The following is a 27,622-nucleotide window of genomic DNA, read 5'->3' on the forward strand; positions in this document are numbered from 1 at the left end:
CCCTCCTTTTTTCTGGCAATGTGAAAAATTTTTTTAAAAGGGTTAGGGGAAAGAGTAAATGAGGGTTCCCAGTCTTTACCCCTACCAAGAAGTGAGCTATCAATCTTTTCTCCCTGGATCCATACAGACAAGGCAGTGGGAAAGGAGGAAGGCAACTAACTCGGATCAAAATGAAAGGAGTTGCCCATTACTAACTAATTCCCACTTCTCAAATGGCAAATCAACCATTGGGAATGGAGAGCAAAGGCACAGAACTCATTACATATAGTAAAATGCAAGAAAGTTTCTTTAAGACCATAAGTATCAAAAAAAGGCATCTATGAAAGAAGTATGTTAGTAACTATTCCCAAGATTGTCTACAGAAGTTATTTTTTAAAGCTAAACATATGGTAACAGCAAGGTCAAGAGTTCGCATCACCATACCAGCCAGCCACCAAAAAAAAGGAAAAGCTAACAATATCATAACCTTTATCAAGCCTTCCCAAACAGTAACCATAGATCTGAAAAAGGAGTCTGATACCAAGAAGCAACCAGAAATTTAATTTCAAAACTTGACCTCTCATAACCTTTTTGCTCTTGCTGGTAAGAACTTTTTAGTGAATAGTTAATAAAATATCAACTAAAAAAAGTGCTTAATCCACTACCTTAGAGACAATTCTCTTCCCTCGAGGACTGATCTTTTGTTTTCTCTTCTGGTTTCTGAAACTTCCTCAGGTGCCTGTTGACATCCAACAGAACTACCACTCCAAGAGTGATGTTTCTCTACAGTAAGCTGGATATAAATGTCAAGCAGGTGATCAGCTGCTGCCAATAAGCTAGGATATTTGCTCTGAAGAAGCTGAAAGAGGGAGAAAAAAAGAAAAATTAGAAGCAGGCACAGTTATTTTTAAAAGCACACGTAAACTGCTGCTGACATTAAGTCAAACAAAAAATGAATTTCTCTATGAAATTTGTGATTTTTACCAAGTATAAGAATTTACACCCTTAGCTGCCTCTGCTCCTACCCACCCTATTCACACACCGTGATTTCTTCCCCACTCAGAACTCAGTTATCTGGCAATCTCACCATCTGTAACACAGCTTAGGGTATAGAAATCAAAGGGTAAAAACACCATGCAACTAAAACATGAATCCAGATCCAAAGAATCTACTCATTAAAGAATTCTTTGTTTTTTTGCTTGTTTTTTGTTTTGGGCAGGCTTGCCAAATAAGAGGATCCATTACCAAAACCATGCTCTAACCAAGTGAACTAACCACCCAGCCCTCATTAAAGAATTCTTGAAATACTACTTACTCTAATTTCAAACACAATTCTAGTACAGGTCATTATGTGATTTCTCAGTCAAAAGCAAATTAGAAGCAGTTAACAAGAGTAAAAATAAATTTTTAAAAGCAGACCACAATGAAAAAGCTAATGTTAAGGACTGATGAAAAGCAGTCAATCTTTAGGGTCAGCCCCTGGCTCACTTGGGAGAGTGGGGCTGGTAACCCCAAGGCCACGGGTTCGGATCCTTATGGAGGGATGGCTGGTTAGCTCACTGGGTGAGCAAGGTGTTGACAACACCAAGTCAAGGGTTACGATCCCTTTACCGGTCATTTAAAAAAAAAAAAAAATGCAGTTGATCTTTAAAAAGCAGAGAATAGAATTTAAATAGCAAAAGACCTAGTCCTATTCACTTTAATAGCTTTTGAAAATTTACTGCACTATAATACTTGGTGTTCATGATATATACTGGTTCCAAGTTTATCTTATGAAATGGATTTGTTCAGTCAAGCCTTTTCAGAAGGCAGAAAATTATGCATATGTTAGAAATATTAGCCATCTGAAACATTTAAAGTAACTTGAAAAGAAGTACTCTGTGATTCTAATTTGAATATGTAATTCACATAAGGTACTTCTTCTTTTGTTATTTATCAATATACAATGTAGTTGATTTTCATGTCCCTTTACCAATTCCTCCATACAAGGGTACTTCAAAAAGTTCATGGAAAATAGAATTAAAAGATAATACAACAAAAGGCTGGCCAGTTAGCTCAGTTGGATAGAGCAGTGTTATAACACCAAGGTCAAGGGTCTAGTCGCCCGAAAAGATAAGAAGATAATACAAATCTTTCCATGAATTTTTTGAAATACCCTTATATATTGTATATATTATTTATGTAATATCTACATATTTACGAAAAAAAGAACTAAAACCTTAACAGTGTTATCTCAAGTGGTAGATGTAGGGCTGACCCCGTGGCGCACTCGGGAGAATGTGGCGCTGGGAGCACAGCAGTGCTCCCGCCGCGGGTTCGGATCCTATATAGGGATGGCCGGTGCGCTCACTGGCTGAGCTGGGTACGCCGGTCACAAAAAGACAAAAAAAAAAAAAAAGTGGTAGATGTAGATTTTACTTATTCATACATTTTTTTACTGAAGGGTTTTACAACAAACATTGGTTGTATTACTACATATTTCAGATAGTAGTAAAAAATAAGAATACAGAAGAAGAAAATAAAATCAACAAATTCAATACAATGATCTTTCGAATACTGAATATACATCTGTATGGACAGAACATTTACAAAACTGGTCATATAGTGGCGCTGACCAGTTAGCTCAGTTGGTTAGAGCACAGTGTTATAACACCAAGGTCAAGGTTTCAGATCCTCCTACTGGTCAGCAGCAAAAGAGGAAAAAAAAAAAAAATTGGGCATATATTTAGGTATAAAGATGTGCCTGTCAGAGTCACCAGTGGCTGTGAGTAAACACTGCCAGCAAAGAAAGCAGGCTATCTAAGACTGAAGATAACTTAAGACACTTAAGATATCCAGGAACATTCAAGGTATATGGGGGAGACAAGGTTTTAGAAAATGCCAGGGGTGAGTTCCTGGCACTCATAATGTATGAGATTAGCACTCCGTAAATAGGCTCATTTTATAATATAGTTTGCTATTTCAGCAAGAAGTCAAAGACATGATATTTCTAAGCATAAGACACCTGGGGTTGGCAGCAACAGAAATCAAGTTCTTTGTGTTCCCCATAAATTCAGCATAGGAGATTTTAGCACAAGGGTTTCAGCCAATGGGCATTTATTCAGGAGAGAGTTATTAGAATTTATTGGTAAATCTGGAAGCTCAAAAATAACAAGAAAGCTTCTCAAAGTCAACTATCTAAATATGATATAAGTCAAGTAAGTGTGGGGGTGAATGAACGCTCCTGTTGCACTTCCTGTGAGCAGAATGACTCACTGCTACTCATGACAGGAATTGAAAGATGAGCCCTGGCCTTTCCTTCAAGTAGAGAATACAGTAAGTAAGAAAAGAGCAGCTATCAAATGCTCTTAATCCTCTCAATCCACAATAAATTTAAAGGTGGACTTCAGTCCTTTCCTTTAAAAGCACAGGTTGGTAAATCTGTCTAAAAATTAAGCATTTAAATATCTACAACCGCAAAAGAGCTGCACTATGACAAAACAATACAATAACTCAGTATTATTATGTGCCAGGCACTGAATGGATGCTTAGGACACAGAGTTGAGTAAGCTACTGGAGGAGCTTACAGTTGGAATAACAAGATGGAGGAAAGAGACACATCAGACACAGAAATACACAACTGCAATCTAAAGTGAGATAAGAAATTCACAACTCCAAAATAGGCTGTATATAGTTAATAAAATCACATTGCCAAGCAAAGGCTTCTTAGAGATTACATGACCAACCTTTTCTCAGTAATATGGTAAACTTGATACCCTGAAAACCCCTCTGCTAATAAACACCTAAAATGCTAGATAAAATGTTTGAAAAGGTTGTCTTGAGTCACATATTTACCTATAAACTTAAACCAATAAAGAGCAAAGCATTCTTTCCATGTCTGAATGACCACTGACAATGCTTTATTTGTTACTCTCCAAGATGAAATGCTGGGGAATGGGAAACCTTCCAAGTGAGGAGGTAGATACAAGGGGAGGTAGGACGTGCTATGGCTTGGATATTGGACTCATGTTGAAATTTGATCCCCACTGTGGCAGTGTTGAGAGGTGGGTCCTAGGGGGAGGTATGTGGATCATGGGGGTGATCCCTCATGAACAGATTAATGTCCTCCCTAGGAGGCAAGTGATATCTCCCTCTATTAGTTCCTGTGAAGGTTGGTTGTCCATTGTTAAAAAGAGCCTGGCACCTCTCCTTCCCATCCTCTTGCTTCCTCTTTCGCCATGTGATCTCTTTGTACTCCTGCTCCCCTTTTGTGTTCAGCCATGGGTGGAAACAGCCTGAGGCCCTTGCCAGATGCAGCTACCCAGTCTTGGACATTTTAGCCACTAGAATCAATAGCCAAATAAACCTCTTTTCTTTATAAATTACCCAGTCTCAGGTATTCTGTTATAGCAACACAAAACAGACTAAGACAGGCGGTAAGCACTGTAAAGTGAGGTATACCTCTTAACAATCTAGGATAAGCAGCAGTACTACAAACTGAATCAATGTATAAAATCTATAAAATAATTCATCTCAATTCTCATTAATGCCCGGATCAAAATGTATTATGTTGAGTATGAAAGACATTAGTTACAAATCAATTTAGTAAAAAGATCTTTAAAAAAAAAAAAAAAAATCATGTGGGGATAATTGGAGAAATTTAAATATGGTCTAAGAACTAAATGATACTGAGAAATTATTGTCCATTTTATTGGATATAATAACATCCTTGTGGTTATATATGAAAATGCCCTTAAATTTTTAGAGATGCATGTTCTTAAATTTTTAGAGATTCTTAAGTATCTAGGGGTGAAATGTTAGCAGATTTGTTTCCAAATAAATTAGCAAAGAAAAAATAATAGATAAAGCAAATACAGTAAAATATTAGCACATATAGTGTTAAATGTAGGCTGATGAGCATTTTGGTGGCTCATTTTCCTCTATTTTCATAGTAAAAAGTAAAAAGTAAAAAAAAAAAAAAAAAAAAAAAAGGCACTGATACTGTCTACAAGTCTGTAATATCCACATACCTCATTCAGTTCTGTCTTATTCAGTTTATCCAGGTGAATTTTGGTCCAATATTTATCCAGCAATGTAGCATGACTATTTAGTGGTCGATACCAATTATCTCCACAGCTCATGAGTCTATATTTCAAAATAAAAAAGTCACACAAAATTCCCAATTTTAATTCTTAATTATGCCCCTCGATATTACTTGCTACACATTACTCTCACATGAATAACACTCATTATCCCTTCTGATGCCAGATACCACTCCGTTGGGCTTACAGAGTAGGTGACAAATGAAAGGCTGACAGTTGACCCATGTTTGACTCTCTTTCCTAAGGAGTGATAGAGCTCTAACCAAGTTATTTTCACATCACTGAAAATGATTCTATGAAGCATGACATGCTCCTCTTCCTTAAACCATAAATAACTTCAGGAAAGAAAAAACAAAACCAATACCTATAGCATTAAGTTCAATGCTTATTACCAGAAGCTATAGTTTCTGAAATTATTAAAAATTTACAGAAGACAAGGAGATAGAGAAGGAATATACATGAAATATACACTCTGTGCAAGCTACATGCTTACACATAAACCATTTAATCCTCACAATAACTCTCCTGATGGAAATATGCCATTCTTTTCTTCTAATGCATAAATAAGGAAGAGAAGGACAGTAATGTCTCTTGATCACTCAACTATGACTTCAAATGTCAGAATAGAAAACTGAATTCAAGGGCTGAGCCCGTGGTGCACTCGGGAGAGTGCGGCACTGGGAGCACGGTGACGCTCCCGCCACGGGTTCGGATCCTACATAGGAATGGCAGGTGCACTCACTGGCTGAGTGCCGGTCACGAAAAAGACAAAAAAAAAAAAGAAAACTGAATTCAAGTTTGTCTGATCTCCAGTTTGTCTGACATCTTTACATAATATTCCAGGAGTTTCTAGGAAACATAGGAATTCAGAAGGAAAGAACTTCACTATCTCTGTAAATAAATCAAGGTCTATTAAAAGTAAGTCTAGGAAGGTGTTCCTTAAGAACTGTAAGGTTATCTCCATACTGCATCTAGGGGAGAGTGAGTGAGTGTTTACTGAGGTAAACACTAATAAAATCATTAAATATAATAAGATGTTAGTTTCACTGATGGGCATTTTAGACCTTGAGGAAGCTGTATAGGCATAGAATAACATTAAGAAATAAACTGCTGCCTTCCTGTTATTATAAAATGTAGACAAGGATACAGTCTAAGTCTGCCCAGTTTTTATTCCATTGTTCATGCTTACATTCAATTAGATTTTTTAATTGCTTGAAATCCACACATCATCATTATCATCACCAACATCATGGCTAGTCACTAATTGGGCACTCACTATGTGACATTTTTTTTTTTTTTTTAAGATGACCGGTAAGGGTATCTTAACCCTTGACTTAGTGTTGTCAGCATCACATTCTCCCAAGGGAGCTAACCGGCCCTCGCTATATAGGATCCAAACCCATGGCCTTGGTGTTATCAGCACCACACTCTCCCAAGTGAGCGACAGGCCGGCCCTATGTGACAGATCTTTAATGCAAGTCATTTCTCTTAATCTTTATGGCTACCATTTGAAGTAGGTATTATCAGCCCCATCATAATTAGACAGACGAGGCATACACAAGTACTAAGTGTCAATGTCAGGACTCCAACCCAGGACTATCTGACTACAATCCCACCTCTGATTATTTTTAAAAACATAAAAACAAGATAAACTGTTTTAAACTAGTTACTTATTTTTAGGTGAAAAGAAGAACTCTTTTGTAAATTAATTATCTTCATTAAAAATAAACAGGAAGGGCCGGCCTGTGGCTCACTTGGGAGAGCGCGGTGCTAATAACACCAAGGCCATGGGTCCTGATAACACCAAGGCCATGGGTTCGGATCCTATATAGCGAGGGCCGGTTCGCTCACTGGCTGAGCGTGGTGCTGACAACACCAAGCTAAGAGTTAAGATCCCCTTACCAGTCATCTTTAAAAATAAGTAAATAAATAAACAGGAATGAGAAGGTTGGATCCGTCATCAGTTCCAACTAACCTCACTTGAAGTAGGCCCAGAGAACTCTATCCCAAGATTTTTGGACTCAGCATGCAGATTTAAGAGGAAGAGACTCTAGAGTGAGTATAGAAAGGCTAATAGGGGCCGAGCCCGTGGCGCACTTGGTAGAGTGCTGCGCTGGCAGTGCGGCCACGCTCCCGCCGCGGGTTCGGATCCTATATAGGACTGACCGGTGCACTCACTGGCTGAGTGCCGGTCACGATAAAACGACAAAAAAAAAAAAAAAAAGAAAGGCTAATAGGACATACCTCCTGGTTGCAAAGAACTGAAATCCAGGAGCCACTTTCAGACAGTCACCTCGGCCAGGAATCAAGAGCTCTCCATTCTCCAAGAGAGGGATCAGCACGGAAACCTAAATCACAAAATTCCACTGATAAAGCTATTAAGACAGAAGTAATAAAAAACAAAACAGCCATCTCTCCCAAGCATGGACACAGCCTCAGAGCAAGCTATAGTTCTCAGAGTGCAAATGGAGGTCAAAATGCAGGTGGAAGGGCCGGCAGGTGGCTCACTTGGGAGAGTGTGGTGCTGATAACATCAAGGCCACGGGTTCGGATCCCTATATAGGGATGGCTGGTTAGCTCACTTGGGAGAGCGTGGTGCTGACAACATGAAGTCAAGGGTTAAGATCTCCTTGCCGGTCATCTTTCAAAAAAAAAAAAAAAATGCAGGTGGAAATATCTGAGCAACCTACACTCCTGCATAACAATTTATTCACTCAACATTCATTGAGTGCCTCCTGCACCCCAAAACCAAGCAAGACAGTAAAGATACAGATAGGACTAACACTGTAATGTCTAGAGTCAGATGGGAGATGAAAGGTATGCAAACCACCACACAGTATGACCAGTGTGATCCCAGGGATATACAAAGTGATATGTGAAGGTAGAGGGTAACTCTGAATCAGAATGGAGTGACTTATAAGCATGGTAGTGAAGAAGTCCCAGAGGTAATGAAATTTGCTGAGTCTTAAAGCATGAGCAGGAATTAGCCAGGTTTGGTGAAAGAGAAATGGTACATATACTCCAAACAAAAGTATTAAAATGCATAAAAGTTATATGCCCAAGAGCATGGCATGAGAGGATTCTGTTATAGTTAGGGTAGAATGCATAAGAAGCAGTTGAAAGACATAAGGCTTCGGGACAGAGGACAAAAGGCTTCCTGTGCTGTGCTAAGGACTTTGAGCTTTTTCATGAATGCTATCAAGAAGATTTTATGCTGAAGAAAAAAAACAATTCTTTTTTTATTTTAGAAAATAAACTGCAGCAATATGGAAGATAAACTGAAAGAGAGCAAGCCTGGGGGGGAAGGAGGTCAAAAAGCACACTATTAAGGAAACAAAGGCAAGATAGATAAACAGGTAGATAAAAGAAGCCACTCAGTGCTACAGCAGCAGGATAGGAAAAAAATGAATAAAGAGAAGAAAAAGACAATAAGCAATATGGAAACTAACTGAATGAGAGAGAAGAAGAAAAAAGAAACATCTACATTCTGGCCTTGTAACTGTGAAACAGAAAAGATAGTTCTAAGAAAAGGAAGACAAGCACTAATTTGGATATCCTGAACGGGCATTAGCTATGCGGACATACAAATAGAGATTTTTTTTTTGACAGCTGGCCAGTATGGGGACCTGAATCCATGGCCTTGGTGTTATCAGCAACACTCTGGTGTTATAAGACTGTACTCTAACCAACTGAGATAACCAGCCAGCCCTAAATAGAGGGTTTTTTTAAAGCACAGACTAGACATAATGATTTAGGAGTCACAAGTTTATAGAGGAACTTTTGAAAGAAAAAACAAAGTAAGAGCAAAGAGCCAAGGAAGAGGGTTCTAAAATATTACTTTTTTAAAGCATCATTATTTCACACATGGCTAAGAGCTAAAAGGGAAGCACAAAATAATATAGGGGCAACTCCAAGATACTCCAAAACTTGAAACTGAAGAAAATCATCCTGAATGAGATCTGTAAAAGTTACCTTAAAATGGTAATGGATCAACTTTTAGCTAATAAGGTCTGGAAACAACAAAATAATAACAATGAGGATTTCACAAATGTTCTAAAGTAAATATAACTTCACTATAACGACAACTAAGTTTAAATCTGATCAGTTGAACACCATACCCTGTGGAAAAAAATATGTTATCAGAAGTAGAATGGTCGGGCCGAACCTGTGGCACACTCGGGAGAGTGCGGCGCTGGGAGCACGGCGACGCTCCCAACGTGGGTTCGGATCCTATATGGGAATGGCTGGTGCACTCACTGGCTGAGTGCCGGTCACGACAAAAAAAAAAAAAAGAAGTGGAATGGTCTGCACGAAATGAAAAAAGTACAAGAATGTTTTAATATTTATCAGGCACTGCCAAAGAGAGGCCGAAACGGAAATTGTCAGTTTGGTTTTTAATCTGGACTTAGTCACCACGTAGCTATGGGACAGGAATAGATTCCAAGGTTCCATCATGGCCTGGATGGCAAATCCCTTTATCTTCATTTACCCTCTTTGGTTCTAATTTCACAATATATAAGCCTAACGACTTCTAGATAACCTGATTATCTAAAAAAATCACCCAGGAAGGAGGGCACTAAAAAAGGGAAAACAACTCAACAAAACTTTTAAACTGGCTTTGTACTTTATATTTTAGTTTTAAAGTCTCAGTGGTAGGCGTCAGCTGTGGCTCTGGGCTTAAGAAAACTGAGTTTCCAGCCCTGTAAAACTGAAAATTAAAACCCTAGAACATGGTGACCAAACTGTGAGGGCCTGTCAGGGCCAATATCCCCAGAATATCATACTCTAAAACCACTGATATAATATACACTTATTTTCAGCCATTCCTTCTGCCTCAAATGTCCCCTAAACTTACACACACACACACACACACACACACACACACACACACACACACACACACACACACACACACACACACACACACACACACACACACACTCTCTCTCTCTCTCTCTCTCTCTCTCTCTCTCATCTCAAAGAGGGAAAAGTTCACATGCAGTTAATTTGAGGGTTCACCTAAAGAGAAAATTAAAACTAATGTCAGGAAAATCTGTCCAAAGGAAGAATTTTTCATCCTGCAATACATTTTTTGTCATAGTTTACAGAATACAGAGGAAACACGGCTTGCTTCAATGGCTGAATTTCACGTGCATAGAAGTGGTCTTTTAAAAAACGAAAATACACATCCAGTATATTTTTCTTAATGGAACAAAGATAATACACACACTCTTAGTATATCATCTCCTCCATCTGTCCTCAGCCCACTGCTCCACAGCTTCCATAGCTGGGAAGCAGGATCTCAAAGTTCTCAATGTATATATAACATAGTTAACGATTCCCACTGGGCCAATTCTTGTCAAGGCTATGACACTGTTTATGTATTCTACTAAAGGAGAAAAAAACTCACGTGAAACTGGTCATATATTCAACTACTACAGGAAGCAGCACAGCAAAATTTTATAGATTTTCTTTCATATAAGAGACCAGCCAAGTAATCCAAGACATCAAGTCAGATCAGTTGGGTAACTACAAATGAGCTTCCAAAAACATCATGTCTAATCAAGTACGCTTTTTATTTAAATCATTCCCAGAATTACAAAGTGCTCTTCAAACACAGGAAAGATGTTAACAGGCAAAGATTTAGAAAGAGGACATACCACATCTAAGGGAGCATAGTCAATATCCTCCAGAAGGATCCAGTGGCCCTCTGTGGCTGCCTGTGTCAGGGTGCCAGGCTGCCACACAAACTCTCCAGGGACATCTGTGCAGCGATACATCCCCAACAACATCTGCAGAAAGAGGATAAAGTAATTACTGAAACCACACACCTGAGGTGTCAATGCTACATCCTTTGATTAATTCTGTTAAACTTCTATAGGGATATAAGTAGGCACTTGAGGTTCACTTAGCTTGGCCCCAACAGTTATGAGCAAGACGAATAGCAGAAACAAAAAACACTTGAATGCAAATACTTACAAGCAAGCCAACCCATCAAAAGCTGCCACTTTTTAATTACCTTACTGTCAGTCTGATCTCCAAGCTGGACTTTAAGAAGCTGAGGAGGCTCCTTTCTACCGGTCATTGCAGCTAAATGCTCAACTAAAGAAGTTTTGCCACATCCTATTGGTCCTTCCAATAACACAGCATTCTGAGAAGCCACTGCCATAGCCAGGGTCTGAAGATTTTTACAGACAGACTCAACCAGCACATAAGACTTAAGGGCCAGCTCCTGTTCACGTGAAGAACTCCTATTACCAGCCTAAGGAGAAAGTGAGAAACAAAAGGCATGTCAAGAAGAGTACCTACCCCAAAAGACACAGCTAATTTCTCCTGACTTTACATATACCACTGCCAATAAATTAGTAGCATATGGGGCTGGCTGCTTAGCTTAGTCAATTAGAGCAGTATTGTAACACCAAGGTCAACAGTCTCTGTACCGGCCAGCCACCATGAAAAAAAAAAAGCTAAAAAAAAAAAAATTGATAAATTAGTAGCACTGAACTGTAATACAGGTTGAGTAAACCCTAATCCAAAATCCTGAAATCAGAAATGCTCCAATATCTAAAACTCTTCAAGCACTGACATGATGTTCAAAAGAAATGCTCATTGAAGCATTTCAAATTTCAGGTTAAGAATGCTGAACCACTAAGTTTAATTCAAATATTCCAAAATTTGAAAGAATCTGAAATCCAAAACACTTCTGGTCCCAAGCATTTCAGATAAGGGATATTCAGTCTGCAATAATAGGTTATCCAAAGCAAGGATCTGACTTTTTTCCTCTCCCTTTTTTTTTTTTTTTTTTTTTTTGGTGGGGAGTGGGTAAGGGATGGGAAGCATAATTTGTTAACACATTTAAGAAAAATCTCCCAAAGTTTAAGAAAAAAGAGTTGACACACAGGGGTGGAAAGCAAACCTCATCTACCACTGCTGGATTTTTATTTCTTTTTCTTCCTCTCCTTATATTCTAGGATTTCACAACTAAGATCAAGAATGCACATAAAACATTTATGAGACAATCAGGGAAATATGGACACTGAGAGGATATTTTATATTATGAAATTATTAAAATTTTTCAGATATAATAAGAGTATTGGGATTATTTTTAAACTCTTTTTCATTTAAAGATATATACTAAAATATTTAGGTATGAGAGGATGTGATGACTGTGATTTGCATCAAAATAATTCAGTGTGGGGAAATTGTGCCAGAAATATAAATAAAACATAATTGATGATGAATTGATAATTATTGAAGCTGGGTGATAGGTACAGGGGGAATTTTTTTTTTTTTTTTTGCAAGATGAAAAAGTTCTAGACATTGGTGGCACAACAATGTGAATATACATAACACCAATGAAGGATAAACTTTAAAATGTTAAGATGGTAAATGTTATGTTATATGTATGTTAACACAATTAAAAATTTAAATAGGGCTGGTTGATTAGCTCAGTTAGTTAAGAGCACAGCCTTGTAACACCAAGGTCAAGGGTTGGATTCCCCATACTGGCCAGCCACAAAAAAAAAAAAAAAAAAAAAAAAGTTTTTGAAATAATAATAATGGATTCAATATACATGGGAGGAAAATCTCTTGGAAAAGTAGAATGATTAATAACTTTTAAGGAGTACTAACTTCTCAAACATGGCTAGTCCTCTAAAGACATGTGAGGACAAAATGAGAAATTCAGGGATGGAAGGGAATTCATCTACCTTCTTAAGGGCTGTCCCTCTCAGCAATTTAGCAAGCAGGCTGGGCCACAGACCATTTGTGCACTTCTGCCCCAGCAGTGCCACTGCCACCCAAAACCAGGCCCATCCCAACCAGAATCCTTTCCTATGTTAAAATTCTAATGCCCCAAACCTAATCTATGTTAGAATAGTGGTTATAGGATGGCATGAGGGATAAAGAGGGGAGGGGTGAGAGGGGTGAATCTTAGTGACTAGAAGAAAACACAAAGGGCTGTGCAGGTGCTGGTTTCTTGGACCTGATTATACAGACATATTTAATTTATAAATAATCAATGAGCTGCACACTTATGATGTGTATCTCCTACATGTATATGATACTTTAGGTTTAGTTTTTTTTGTTTTTTTTTTTTTAAAAAGATGACCAGTAAGGGGATCTCAACCCTTGGCTTGGTGTTGTCAGCACCACGCTCAGCCAGTGAGCAAACCGGCCATCCCTATATAGGATCCGAACCCGCGGCCTTGGTGTTAGCAGCACCGCACTCTACCGAGTGAGCCACGGGCCGGCCCCAGTTTTGTTTTGTTTTTAATGCTACTGCTCAGAGACAAACTGATGGTTCAAGAAATCAGCCAGGATTTGTTCTAAGAAGAAAAGTGGGTGGATCTAACCATTAGACAAACTGATAACTGACTAAAGACTGCTGGGGAAACACAGACTGGCTCCCAGTGGTTCCAGATTTATGATCTATAAGCCTATCTAAGTGTGTTCTGGAGCCACATTGTTGAAAAGAAAGCCATTCCATATGGCAGAGAGTAAGTACAAGGGGAGGACACTAACATTTATAAAGCAAATGTATTTCACAGGGCCTGGCTTCCAAGGCCCTGTAGTTTCGGGTATAGCCTAACTTTCTAAAATTACACACAGAAATGTTAAGCTTGCAAAAGACAGGAAACTTTCCCTGGGCTAAAGTCTCTGTTGTAGATAAAGAATTGTAACACAGCAAAATTGCTGGCTCCAAGGGCAGATGTCCTTGGTGCAGCTAAACCTAATGATGCCATGACAATTATCTTCCTGTTCTTTTTATAACCACCTATGTTGTAACTTTTTTGTAACCATCTTTTTTGTAACTTTCTGGCCTGAAAAATAAATACTGAGAGAAGACCCCAGTTCAGTGTTATTTTTCTGAGGAATGCTTCTCTTTTGAGGATTCCTGGAAAATGAACCCCTTTGGGGCTTCTCACTGCTCAGAAGAAATGGGCTTTGAGTAATCCTTTGCATCTCCATCACCCTGGGGGAGAGGTGACAAGTACACTACAGATACTGGCCTCCCACACAACAGGCAAAGAGAATATTCTGATAGGAAACAGGTTGTGAGAGTTATCTCCAGGCCTAGCCCTGTATTTGCCAGAGCATCCCAAGGGTCTCCAGGCAAGTCATTCTGCTTTTGTATAATTAATATGGGATCACAGCATTTGCTACCCAACTTCACACAGTTGTAGTAAGCAATCAAAAAGATAGAAGAATGGGCCGGCCCGTGGCTCACTCGGTAGAGTGCGGTGCTGATAACACCAAGGCCCCGGGTTCGGATCCCATATACGGATGGCCGGTTCGCTCACTGGCTGAGTGTGGTGCTGATAACACCAAGTCAAGGGTTAAGATCACCTTACCGGTCATCTTTAAAAAAAAAAAAAAAAAAAAAAAGAAGAAAGATATTTGCTAAAGTTAAAGGAAACAAACAGGTATCATTACAGTTTCTAACTTCATATTAAATAGGAACTAAATCTGGGAGGGAGGCCCAAGGTGAATTTCTCCCTGAATGCCTCCAAATATGGAATAGCAATTTCTCAGACTCAACTTGGCTCATACCTAGTACATAGATCTCAGCCAAGGAAAAAAACACACTTAGTGTTTAAGAGATAGAAGGGGACACACACACACCTGATGCCAAGATACCTGCTCTCTGGGGGCTGGAGGCTGCACAGGCAGGACTACACCACAAACAGCTGTCACACTGGAGGAGAGGTCAGCTGAAACAAGGTGTCCATCTAAGTACTGAAGGTCCTTCCCCTTTCGCCAAAGGCAGACTTCTGGATTGGCCAAAACCAAGGCCTTCTCCAAGTCTTGCAACTGGGCCTCTTCTAACAACCTGAGGGACAGGAGAGTCTCATCAATACTTTACTGTACAAAAAGCCACAGCAATACCTCCAAGAAGGCTCCTGCTTACCTCAACCTGAAATGGATCAACTCATCACTATTAAAAATCTTCTTAAGGAATGATAACTTGTTCTCTTCATTCATACAGGTGACCAAAGCAAGACAATTGGCTGTGTACCTGGAAAAAAAGTATGCAAATTCAGTTGATCTGCAACTGACTATAAAGAATAAAAAAAATTTACTTGCCAACCAAACACTAGAAAAAGAAATCTTAAAGAATTATCAGAAGACACATTTAAGAGCAGAAAATAACAAACAAAGCATGATGAATTCACTTGATGAAATATGAAAAACGAAGGAGGCTGGCCAGTTAACTCAGTTGGTTAGAACACCAAGGTCAGGATCGAGATCCCCGTACAGGCCAGCAGCCCCCCCAAAAAAAGTAAAACAGAAAAGAAAAGAAAAAGGTGGAACTCTAGTCACATCATTTAATTTTTCTCTGAAGTGACACATGATTAAGGAAAAGGAATAAAAACCCAAAAGCCACAAGAATAAAAATAAATTTAAAATGGTTTCCTTTCTCTCGTCATGCACACAACTCCACACCCCTCCTACTATACCCACACTAGAAGTACAGGAAGAGTTCAACAGCTACGCACCAGCGGACCAAGGTGTCATGGCTTCTAAGCAGAGGGACGCACACACTCCAGTCCCAGAGCTCCCGGAACACATATTGCTCTTGCTGCAAAAACTTGTAGGCGGCTTCCATGAGGTCCCGAAGCTTCATCCGTCTGCGCCCATATCGGACTGGATTAGCATCTGAACTCTCTAGGAAGAGTCTTTGAAAGACTGGTGAAGTGTCCTTGAAGTACCTCAGGGAAAATCTTCAGAAAGAAGAATTACAGTATTTTCATTGGTTGGTGGGAATATTGAGTACACATCTCTTCTCTGAGACAGGACTGCAGAACGTAATAGAGCTGTCATAAAGTGGGGGGAGGGAGGGAGGGAGAGAGGGAAGAAGAGGGATCTGTCTTCAAGAAATGCTAAAGGGAATCCTTCAAGGCCAATGGAAAGAACTCCAGGCAGTAAAACAAAGCCACATGACAATATCTAAAGCAAACTTTTGACTGAATTGAAAGGACAGACAATAATGGAGTAATAGTAGGAGACTTCAATACCCACTTTCAATAATGGACAGAACAACCAGACAAAAGATAAATAAGGAAATAAAGGATTTGAACAATACTACAAACCAATTAGACCTAACAGACCTACCCAGAATACTCCACCCAACAAGAGAATATACATTTTTCTCAAGCAACCATGGAACATTCTTGAGGATAGAACACATATTAGGACACAAAAACAAGTCTCAATAAGTTTTAAAAGACTAAAATTATACTAAATATCTTTTCCTAACACAATGGAATGAAGCCAGAAATTGCTAGCAAAAGGAAAACTGAAAAATTCACACGAAGCAATATAAACAACCAGTGGGTCAAAGAATAAGTCACAAGGGAAATTAGAAAACACCTTGAGACAAATTAAAACAAAAACACAACATACCAAAATCAACAGGATACAGCAAAAGCAGCAGGAAATTTTACAGATATAAACATACACACTAAAAAAAGAAAGACCTCAAGTTCATATCCTATCTTTACAACTCAAGGAACTAGAAAAAGAATAACGCACTTAACCTAAAGCTAACAGAAAGAAGGAAATAATAAAGATTAAAGCAGAGATTAATGAAGTAGAGAATAGAGAAAAAAAAATCAGTGAAACAGAGCTGGTTCTTGCAAATCCTTATCTAGATTAACTAAGAAAAAAAAGACTCAAATAACTAAAATCAGAAATGAAAGAGGGGACATTATAACCAATGCCACAGAAATGATAAGTATTGTAGGAGAAAACGCTGAACAACTGCATGGCAACAAACTGAATAACCTAGAAGAAATGAATAAATTTCTAAAAACACACTACCTACCAGGACTGAATCACAAAGAAACAGAAAATCTTAACAGACCAACTAATAAGAAGATTGAATCAGAAATCAAAATCCTCCCAGCAAAAAAAAAGCTTAGGACTGGACGGCTTCATTAGATAATTCTACCAAATATTTAAAGAATTAGCACTAATCCTAATGAGTGAACCCTAATATAATCTATGAACTTTGGGTGATTATGATGTATCAATCAATGTAGGTTCATCAATTGTAAGAAATGAACCACTCTGGTGGGGGATGCTGTTGGGGGTTGATCGGAGGAAGGGCTGGCTACGTAAATGTGGGCACAGGGTATATATGGGAAATCTCTCTACCTTCCTCCCAATTTTGCTGTGAACCTAAAAATGGCTCTAAAATAACTAAGTCTTAAGAAATAAAAATATTACTATATTAAATGTTTTTAATTTTATTAAAATTTTAATTTTAAAAAATGTGTACAATGGGGAAAAAATGTGTACAAATTTCTAAAATTGACTGTGGTGATGTTTGTACATATGTGTGAATACACTAAAAATCACTGAATCATACACCTATATGATATATGAACTATCTCAATAAATCAGTTTTTAAAATGTGTGCATATTAATGTTTTGGTGTGCATGCTCCAGGATGTGTACAAGAGTGAAAAAGAGAAAAGACATTTGGGAAAAAACATACCAAACTATTAGCAGCAGTTATCTCTGGAGGGTAAGATTTCAGGATGGAGAGGACCTTTAGCTTTCTACCATTCTGTATTGTTGAATATTATTTGAATATACTACTTTTGCAATTAAAATTAGAAAAGAAAAAACGGGTGTTATTCCACCAAGACATTCTTTTCTTCACAGGGATGCAGTCTGAATAAGTGAAAAAGGTCTAAAAATAAATGCAAGGTGTTACCTTTAAGGAATTCTGGATACAGTTTTTAAACAGAAGTGTATAAGAGCATAACTACTTTTGGCCCTCATTCTGTCGTATGCCAGTATGACTGACTGTCTATATACTACAAAACCTTACACATGGAATATGCCTATAAAAAAATCTAACACCAACATCAAGGCCAGCTGCCAAAAAAAAAAAAAAAAAAAGGCAGCGCATGCTCTACTATAGCATTCTATCTGCTGTTCACAAAGACTGTGACTGGGTCCCCCCATAAATACTCTTTTCAATCAAACACACTTAATGTGGAACCATATGCCCAAGACAAACTATCAGTAGATACAAAACTGAAGCTAAGAAATTAGTCCAAAATACAATTCAAATGAACTGCACACTTGGAAATTTATGGTCAATTTTATGTGTTTTCTTACCACAATAAAAAAAATATATATATAGGCCGGCCCGTGGCTCACTCGGTAGAGTGCGGTGCTGATAACACCAAGGCCACGGGTTCGGATCCTATATAGGGATGGCCGGTTTGCTCACTGGCTGAGCGTGGTGCTGACAACACCAAGCCAAGGGTTGAGATCCCCTTACCGGTCATCTTTTTAAAAAAAAAAAAAAAAAAAAAAATATATATATATATATATATATATATGTACATTTTTAAGAATAAAATTAACTGTTAAAAAAAAAAAATAACTTGAGGGGCTGGCCAGTTAGCCAGTTGGTTACACTGTGGTGTTGTAACACCAACATCAAGGGTTCTGATCCCCATACAGGCCAGCCACCAAAATAATTAAAAAGGAAAAAAAAACCTTCCTTGAAATATAGTAATACATATTTGGTCTGCGACCTGTTTCCTAGCCAGAGCTCCCAAAACTCTTATAATTTTCTAAGTGGTAAGAGCAATAAAGGTAAAAGGAGGGCCGGCCCATGTCTCACTTGGGAGAGTGTGGTGCTGATGACACCAAGGCCACGGGTTCAGATCCCTGTACAGGGATGGCCAGTTGGCTCGCTTGGGAGAGTGTGATGCTGACAACACCAAGTCAAGGGTTAACATCCCCTTACCGGTCATCTTTAAAAAAAAAAAAATACATGTAAAAGGAGATTCTTTCGTTATTCCCACCTTTCCATCATACCTGACTTTAAGTTAATGAGGTTACTTTTGCAAAGCCCCTAAAGATGGGGAGCTGGATGCCAGGGAAACCAACCCTGTGTTTTGACAGTTGGAACTTCCAGCTCAACCCCCATCTCAGGGGAGGGAAGAGGGGCTACAGATTGAGTTGATCACCAATGTCCAATGATTTAATCAATTATACCTATGTAATGAGATCTCCATAAAAACCCCAAACGACAAGGTTCTGGGAGCTTCTGGGAGCTTCCAGGTTCCTGACCACATAGAGGTGCTGGGAGGGTGGTGTGCCTGAAGAGGACACAGAAGCTCAGTGCCCCTTCCTCAACACCTTGCCCAAATGCATCTCTTCCATCTGGCTGTTAACTGAGTTGTATCCTTTTCTAATAAATTTGTAATTTGGTAAGTTAACTGTCTTCCTGAGTTCTGTGAGCCATTCTAGCAAATAATTGAACCTGAAAGAGGAGGGCATGGTGTAGTGGATTGAATTAGGTCCCCCCAAAACTCCCTGGAGCTTGAATTGTGTCCCGCAAAATTTATGTATTAGAAATTTGGGGGCCGGCCCGTGGCTCACTCGGGAGAGTGTGGTGCTGATAACACCAAGGCCACGGGTTCGGATCCCATATAGGGATGGCCAGTTGCTCACTGGGTGAGCGTGGTGCTGACAACACCAAGCCAAGGGTTAAGATCCCCTTACTGGTCATCTTTTTAAAAAAAAAAAGAAAGAAATTTGGTTTGTAACAATATACATATTAGTAATATTGATTTGATCAACATATGCCAACATGGAATCCCAAAAATTTGTATAATCAATTATGATTCAATTAAAAAAAAAAGAAAAGAAAAGAAACTCGGGCCCCACTGTGACTGTTAAGAGGGTGGGAAATCCTATTACGGTAATTGAAAGGTGGAACCTTGAAGAGGTGATTGGATTGTAGGATCATGCCATAGTGAATGGATTAAAAATTGTGGTAGAGGGCATGGTTCTGAGGGCTTTAAAAGAAGAGGAGAGTCTGTCTTTCTCTCTCTGTTTCCACCGTCTTGCAATGTGAGACCTCTGGGTCACTGTCACCATCACCAGATGGACTTTGGACTTCCCAGCCTCAGAAACTGTAAGCAATAAATTTCGTTTTCTTATAAATTACCTAGTTCCATGTATTTTGTTATAAGCAACAAAAACGGACTAATATCCATGGGAAACTCCAATGTACAGCCTGTTGGCCAGAAGCATGGGTGATAACCTGAACTTGAGACTGGTGTCTGATGTGAGGGGCAGGAGGTAGGAGGGCGGGGGAAGGGGGCAGTCTTGTGGAACTAAGACCTTAACCTGTGGGATCTGCACTAACTCCACACAGATAATATTAGAATTGAACTGTAGGACACCCAGCTGATCAGAGAATCGGTAAGTATGGGGAAAAACCCACACATCTGGTGTCAGAAGTGAAGTGTTATAAGAGTGCAGAGAGAAAAAAAGTTTTTTTTGTTTTTATTACTCCACTGAATTTCTGTGTATTGCAGACATAATTCTCAGCAGGTTTGAGTCAAGTCAGTATAAGTAGATCTGAGAGAACATTAAGGGCGGGGGGGGGGATCAACACATAATGTATTACAGTAACAACCTGAAACTGTCTACAAAGCTATGGCTGAACACAAGTTAATCAAGGTAAAGAATGGAAGGTTAGGAACAAACTGGATGATTTTTTGAAAAACAGAACCCTGAAATCTAACTGATACATCAGAATAGAGAAAGCATCAAAAGACAATGTTCTCACAGGGTTCTGACAAAGAATTTTCCAAGGAGTAAAAATGTGTTCTAGAACTCCAGCAAAAACAGTAACGAACAACTAGCACAAGGGAAAAAAAGAAAGAAAGAAATGTCTCCTAAGATTACTGAGGGATCTCATGGAAGCCCCAATAGGTAGGCAGCTGGGTCTCAGAAAGAGGTGAGAACCTGGAAACGAGAAGCATTAAGACCCTAGGGAGCGTGAGCAGCTCCTCCTCTCTGGTCTCCCTTGCTTTTTCTAGATTCTCACCCCCACCCCATTTCTCTTGTGTTCATTCTTCCTCTCCTTACTCTTCCTCCACATTCTGCCACAGAACCAAATCTTTTCTAATTTCCAAGAGGTTAACACACTCATTTTTCTTTAATGATATCCTTGCTCCCCTTAAGTATTTGTCTCACACCAAAATATAGTACTTAACGTATTTAACTGTCTGCAAGTCTATTTCAAGTTCCTTAAGTCCAGGAATCCTGCTAAATTTTACTTTCTTATCTCTATGATGTGGCTCAGAGCCTAAAAGAGAACTTCAATATTTATCTACTAAATGTATAACTGCATCCTATCTAAATGTATTAGGTAAAACTTACCTTCCTCTACAGAGGAAATCTGCCATGTGCCAAATTGACGGGCTACATTTCTTAAAACTAAAAATCAAAATTCCATTCCACATCATAACCTCTAGTCACTTTAATCATACATTGATTCATCATTTACACATGACACCTTTTTTCTTGCTTGTTTTTAACTTACTCTATCATAGCACCTCTGTAAGCTGCATTAGATCATTTTTGGAACAAGGTGGGAACATAAATAAAAAATAAAACATATAGCTTTAGTAAAATTAAAAAAAGAAAAAGTAGGTATGTGCCTCACATTCATTTAACAAGAACATAACATTTGAAGCTGATGGGAAAATAGACCTAGCTAATCCATCACTTTAATTCTCAAACACAATCCTGAAGTGCTCTACCACAAAGGCTTAAGAGAAGAGGGGGCTCAAGTCACCACACCTCAATTTTATAGGGTTAAGTACAGGATAGTCAGCATACCTTGTAAAACATTATCACAGTCCAGTATGTTAGTCCCTCCTTATATGCAGTTTCGGCTACCCATGGTCAACAGTTGTCCAAGAAGATTAAATGGAAAATTCCAGAAATAATTCATAAGTTTTAAATTGTGTGCTGTTCAGAGAAGCGTCAAGAAATCTCATGGGACGTGAATCTCCCTTTATCCAGTGGATCCCCCCTGTCTACAATACCCGTCACCTCCCTTAGTCATGCAGTAACCCTCTGGCTTATCAGGTTGACTGTAGCAGTATGGAAATGCTTCTGTTCAAGTAATCGTTACTGTACTTAATAATGGCCCCAAAGTGCTAGAGTAGTGATGCTGGCAATTCTGATATGCCAAAGAAAAGCATAAAGTGCTTCCTCTAAGCGAAAAGGTGAAAGTTCTCAACTTAGTAAGGAAAGACAAAAACTGATATGCTGAGGTTGCTAAGATCTACAGATAAGAACAAATCTTCTAGCCCCATCCCTGCCACTGCACATTCAGGCCAGCAACAGAGCCAGCCAAAAGTCTGGAGAGCCCTGGGAAAAGGCTCAACCTCACCCCCGCCTCCACACATCCAGGCCAGCAACGGGCCAGTCTGATGCCCAGGATCTTGAGAAGGTGGCTGAGTCAGCCCCGCCCCCACCCACAACCAAATCCTAGAATGTACTTAATAACCACATGTGTTTCTTTGGGGTGTGTGACTTATCTCCTCATGTCCTTCACCAAATTTCTGCTTAGATTTTCCTAATTCATTTTTAAGAGTTCTTTTTGCAATAAGGATGTTACTCGCTGTGTGTTTTTTTTTTGTTTGTTTGTTTGTTTTTAAAGAGAGTAGAATAATAGTTACCAGAGAGGTTGGGAGGGGTGGCGGGAAGATTGGGGGTGAACTAATGGGGACAAAACTATGCTGTTTATCCTAAGTGAATCATTGTGCAGGATATGCATGTATTGAAACAACACACTGCACCCCACAAAAATAAATATAAGTAAAACTGAATTTGAAGGGAAAAAAAAGAATGAAATTTGTGAAATTGTGGAGAATGAAAAAGAAATGGTGCTAGTTTTGCTGCTGCACCTCAAACTGTGAAAGTCACGGTCACACTGCATGATAAGTGCTTAGTTAAGATGGAAAGGCCTTACATTTGTGGAAGACATGATCAAAAATATGTTCTGATTGATAGCATTTGGGTTCAGTGATATCTCTTGGAAGGTAACCCCGTGTATTAGGGGGGACTGCTATACATCTAAATGGCTCTCTAGTCAACATAAATTATTAAAGCACCAAGTGAAACTACAATCCCAATAGTCAATCATCCCACTGCACATGTTCCTCTTTACCACATAAGACAGTGATTTTTTTTTTTTTTTTTTTTTTTTAAAAGATGACCGGTAAGGGAATCTTAACCCTTGACTTGGTGTTGTCAGCACCACGCTCAGCCAGTGAGCGAACCGGCCATCCGTATATGGGATCCGAACCCAGGGCCTTGGCGCTAGCAGCACCGCACTCTACCGAGTGAGCCACGGGCCGGCCCAAGACAGTGATCTTTACTATGCTGTATATTTTCTAGTTCCACTAAATGGGTCCATTTTTTCCCTCCCCTTTTAGAAATGCTCATACAAACATGGTTTTCCCCTAAACCTTCATTGGTTATTCTTTCATTCAAGGCCCAGACCAGAGATCACACCTCCAAGAAAGCCAAAGTGTACTGATTGTCTTAATAAAGACTTATTTAACACTGGCTTTCAAGAGACATTCCTGTTAGTACACAGAACAATATTATTCACGTTTAGAGTTAAAGTTCTTAATTTTCTCAATTTAAAATCCTCTGAGAGGAGCTGGCCAATTAGCTCACTCAGTAGGGCGTGGTGCTGATAACACCAAGGTCAAGGGTTTGGATCCCCATACCGGCCAGCCACAAAAAAAAAAAAGAAAAAAAAAAGGAAAATCTCCTGACGCTCAGTTTTGCTGCCTCATTTGACTATGCCACACAAACCATATTTTACTACCAATTTAAAAGATAAACACATTAATCTCGCTGAGGCTTCAAAAAAAAAAGATAAATACATTAGAACCCAGTTCTAACACAGCTTCTTACCACACTGATTTGGACAGATTTACAGAAAGTTGGTACACTACAGCTCTTCTAATCCACCCCTTCAACTGCTCATCCTTCTGAGGTGGGAGCTATAAAAGCCTCAGCTAAAACTCATTTAAATCTGCCTTATAAACATGCATGCCTTCACCAGATAATACAATCCTTGAGAGGACTGGGGACAAATATACTTGCCATTTTTCCAGACCTCTGTCATGAGGGTCAAGACTGAAAAGAAACCTAGTAAATACCTATTAAACTGACTGAGCTAGATAAATGAATTCTGCTGTGATTATTTTTATAAAACAGTATTACTTCTCTCTCTCCTTTCTGTATTTCCCTTTTCCCTCCTTCTCAACTCAGATGCCTCCCTACTTCCCAGGAGAAAGCAGGATCTATCACCTAAAAGAGAACCTTGAAAAATAAAACTGTTACTCACTGGAGGACATCAGGATGGTTACAAATGAGCTTGCTCATTGACACACAGAGCCGTTCATGTAGATCATGGTTGATCTGCCCTCCAGCTTTAATGGCTTCAGCATTCCTTTCCAGCAAATCCAAAAGGAGCGGGCGCAGCTGGCGGCCAACCAGCAAGGTACAGTCCTTATCCAGGAGTAACTGTGCTAATGTACTCAGGACACACTGGCGATCTTGAGGTGTCCACACCTGAAAGAAAGGCAAAACAAAATGTCTATTTAAAAATATTCATATGCACTGCTGAAGAAGAGTTCTAGCTTGGAATCAAAATACCCAATTTCCAGGGGCTGGCTGGTTAGCTCAGTTGGCTAGTACTAGGTGTTAAAACACCAAGGTCAGCCAAAACAAACAAACAAAAAAACCAACAATTTCCATACTTCATAAATGAGTTTCTCTTATAAAACAGTGGGGTTTTTTGCAACAGAGGATTACAGTTAATTTAATGTAAAAGCTGTGACAAGTAAGTTTCAGTGCACTGGGGTTTGAGGTAGAAGGGCTGATTCCATCTAAAATGCTACATGGGGCTGGCCTGTGGCTCACTTGGGAGAGTGCGGTACTGATAACACCAAGGCGGCAGGTTCGGATCCTATATAGGGATGGCCGGTTAGCTAACTGGCTGAGCATGGTGCTGACAACACCAAGTCAAGTGTTAAGATCCCCTTACCGGTCATCTTTTAAAAAAAAAAAAATTAATTAATTCCTGAAAATGAGTAAAGATATCCCTATCAAGCCTTCAGCCCAAATAAACAAAACAAAGAAAAAAACAAATCCAAAGTAAACAGCCACACTTTCATATCCAAGATGAAAGAGACCACAAAATTCTAGTGCCAAGGTTCAGAATGTCCATAGGCATAAAAGAAAAAATGTAAAAGGTCTCATATTGCTAGGTCTGCACAACCTTTCTGCTGGGCAATATGACAGGTTTAAATTACCAAAGGGGACACGCCCTCTGACCCAACAAATCCAATGCTATGAATTGATCTTAAGTACTTACATACTAACAGTTATCCGTAAGAGTGTACCGTGAACACAACCTAAATACCACATGCAAAAACAAAAATTTTTTTTCCCCAAAATTATCACTCAGAAAAAAGGAGGTTACCTTACACATGAGCTATTACAAAGTCTCCCAGATTATAGGGCATTCACTCATAAAAATACTCAATTCTGAACAAACCACTGATTGGGAAAAACGTTACTTGAAACAATTTCTATCGATGTTAATTTTGCTGCTTATATAATGACAACTAGGCGCTGGCCAGTTCACTCAGTTGGTTAGGGCATGGTGCTGATAACACCAAGGTCAAGGATTCAGATCCCTGTACCAGCGAGCCACCAAAAAGTAAAAAAATAAAATAAAAATATACTATGCTGACTGAAGATTCCATAAAATTGGAAGCAAAGAAATTTAAAGATCTGGTCATCATCTCCAGGTGCATGGCCTCACATTTTTAATTGCTGAATGTCCCTATAAAAATATCCTCTAGACAGGGCTGGCCCGTGGCTCCCTTGGGAGAGTACGGTGCTGATGACACCAAGGCCACGGGTTCGGATCCTATATAGGGATCGCCAGTTAGCTCACTGGCTGAGCGTGGTGCTGACAACACCAAGCCAAGGGTTGAGATCCCCTTACCGGTCATCTTTAAAAAAAAAAAAAAATCCTCTAGAAATATTATTTTAAAAATAATAAAGTGGTTACACTGTGGAGAAAAAGAAATATACCTACAAAATGAATGCAAACAAACCTAACTGTCCTAGACATGTTATACAAATGGATACTGGTGAGGTGGGAAAAAAATTCCAGGCTGGGCCGGCCCGTGGCTCACTCGGGAGAGTGCGGTGCTGATAACACCAAGGCCCCGGGTTCGGATCCCATATACGGATGGCCGGTTCGCTCACTGGCTGAGCGTGGTGCTGACAACACCAAGTCAAGGGTTAAGATCCCCTTACCGGTCATCTTTTAAAAAAAAAAAAAAAAAGAAAAGAAAAAAATTCCAGGCAGAACAACATCTAGTAAATTTTTTCCTCAAAAGGGAATCTGGAGGCTGGCCCATTATTTCACTCTCTAAGAGAGTGGTATTTATAACACCAAGATTGAGGGTTTAGATCCTCACACCGGCCAGCCACTAAAAAAAATTCCGGCCAGAGGGGCGGAATCTGGAAAACTGTGTTAGAAGAAACAGATGTACGTTGATTTTTAAAAATCAACTTTTTTGAGATATAATTTATATATAATAAAATGCACCCATTTAAGTATACAGTTTGATGAGCTTTGACAAAAGTACATACTTGTGTAAGCATCACTCCAATTGAGATATCACACCAAAAGTTCCCTCAAGTTCCTTAGCAGTCAATCCCCTTCACCCCAGGCAACTATTATAGATTTTTATAACTATAGATTAGATTTGCCTATTCTAGAACTTTATATAAATTGCATCGTACAGGATGTACTTTTTTCTGTCTGGCTTATTTACTCAGTATAATGCTTTTGACAATCATCCATGTAGTTGTATGCATCCACACTTTATTCTAGTTTATTACTAAGTATCACTTCACTGTATGAATATATCACAATTTGTTTATCCATTGACGTTGATGGATATTCTACCTGTTCCCAGATATCATCAATAAAGCTGCTGTGAACATTCGTGTACAAGAGATTTATGAATACATTTTCATTACTCTTATTCTTTATCATTACCTAAGAGTGAGATTGCTGGATTTTATGGTAACCATATGCTCAACTTAGAAGTAAACTTTAAATTTTTTTTTAAAGAAATTTTTAATGTTTTAACTTTTAAAGAGACTGTCTTCCAACAACTTGGGAGAGTGGGGTACTGATAACACCAAGGCTAAGGGTTCAGATCCCTATATAGGGATGGCCGGTTAGCTCACTTGGGAGAGCGTGGTGCTGACACCACCAAGTCAAGGGTTAAGATCCGGGCCAAGCCCGTGGCGCACTCGGGAGAGTGTGGCGCTGGGAGCGCAGCGACGCTCCCGCCGCGGGTTCGGATCCTATATAGGACTGGCTGGTGCACTCACTGGCTGAGTACCGGTCATGAAAAAGACAAAAAAAAAAAAAAGGGGGTTAAGATCCCCTACCGGTCATCTTTAACACAGACAGACACACACACACACACAATCAGACTTAATTTTAGCCATTCTAGTGGAGGTGAAATGGTATCTCATGTGCTTTTTCTTGCATTTCCCCTATGACCTAAGATGCTAAGAATTTTTTCAAGTTTTTAATGGTCAATACTGTATCTTCTCTTGTGATGTTTGTTAAAATATTTTACCCATTTTTAAATTGGGTTGTTTATTAT

At 39.1% G+C, this 27,622-nt stretch overlaps 1 protein-coding gene across 1 annotated transcript in view; it reads right to left on the minus strand.

Annotated features, from left to right (window-relative positions):
* The window catches only part of MDN1 (midasin AAA ATPase 1), a 148,157-nt gene that overhangs the window by 118,002 nt on the left and 2,533 nt on the right, over window positions 1-27,622 (minus strand). The window contains exons 2-10 of the mRNA XM_063096091.1: window positions 24,262-24,488; window positions 15,560-15,784; window positions 14,971-15,078; window positions 14,685-14,892; window positions 11,080-11,322; window positions 10,721-10,852; window positions 7,305-7,408; window positions 4,989-5,103; window positions 645-838 (exon numbers count right to left, since the gene is read on the minus strand). Coding sequence (XP_062952161.1) covers window positions 645-838; window positions 4,989-5,103; window positions 7,305-7,408; window positions 10,721-10,852; window positions 11,080-11,322; window positions 14,685-14,892; window positions 14,971-15,078; window positions 15,560-15,784; window positions 24,262-24,488 — 1,556 coding nt within the window. The remainder of the gene's footprint in view (window positions 1-644; window positions 839-4,988; window positions 5,104-7,304; window positions 7,409-10,720; window positions 10,853-11,079; window positions 11,323-14,684; window positions 14,893-14,970; window positions 15,079-15,559; window positions 15,785-24,261; window positions 24,489-27,622) is intronic.

The sequence above is a fragment of the Cynocephalus volans genome, chromosome 5 (genome assembly GCF_027409185.1).
Source record: "Cynocephalus volans isolate mCynVol1 chromosome 5, mCynVol1.pri, whole genome shotgun sequence".
Taxonomy (NCBI): Eukaryota; Metazoa; Chordata; class Mammalia; order Dermoptera; family Cynocephalidae; genus Cynocephalus; species Cynocephalus volans.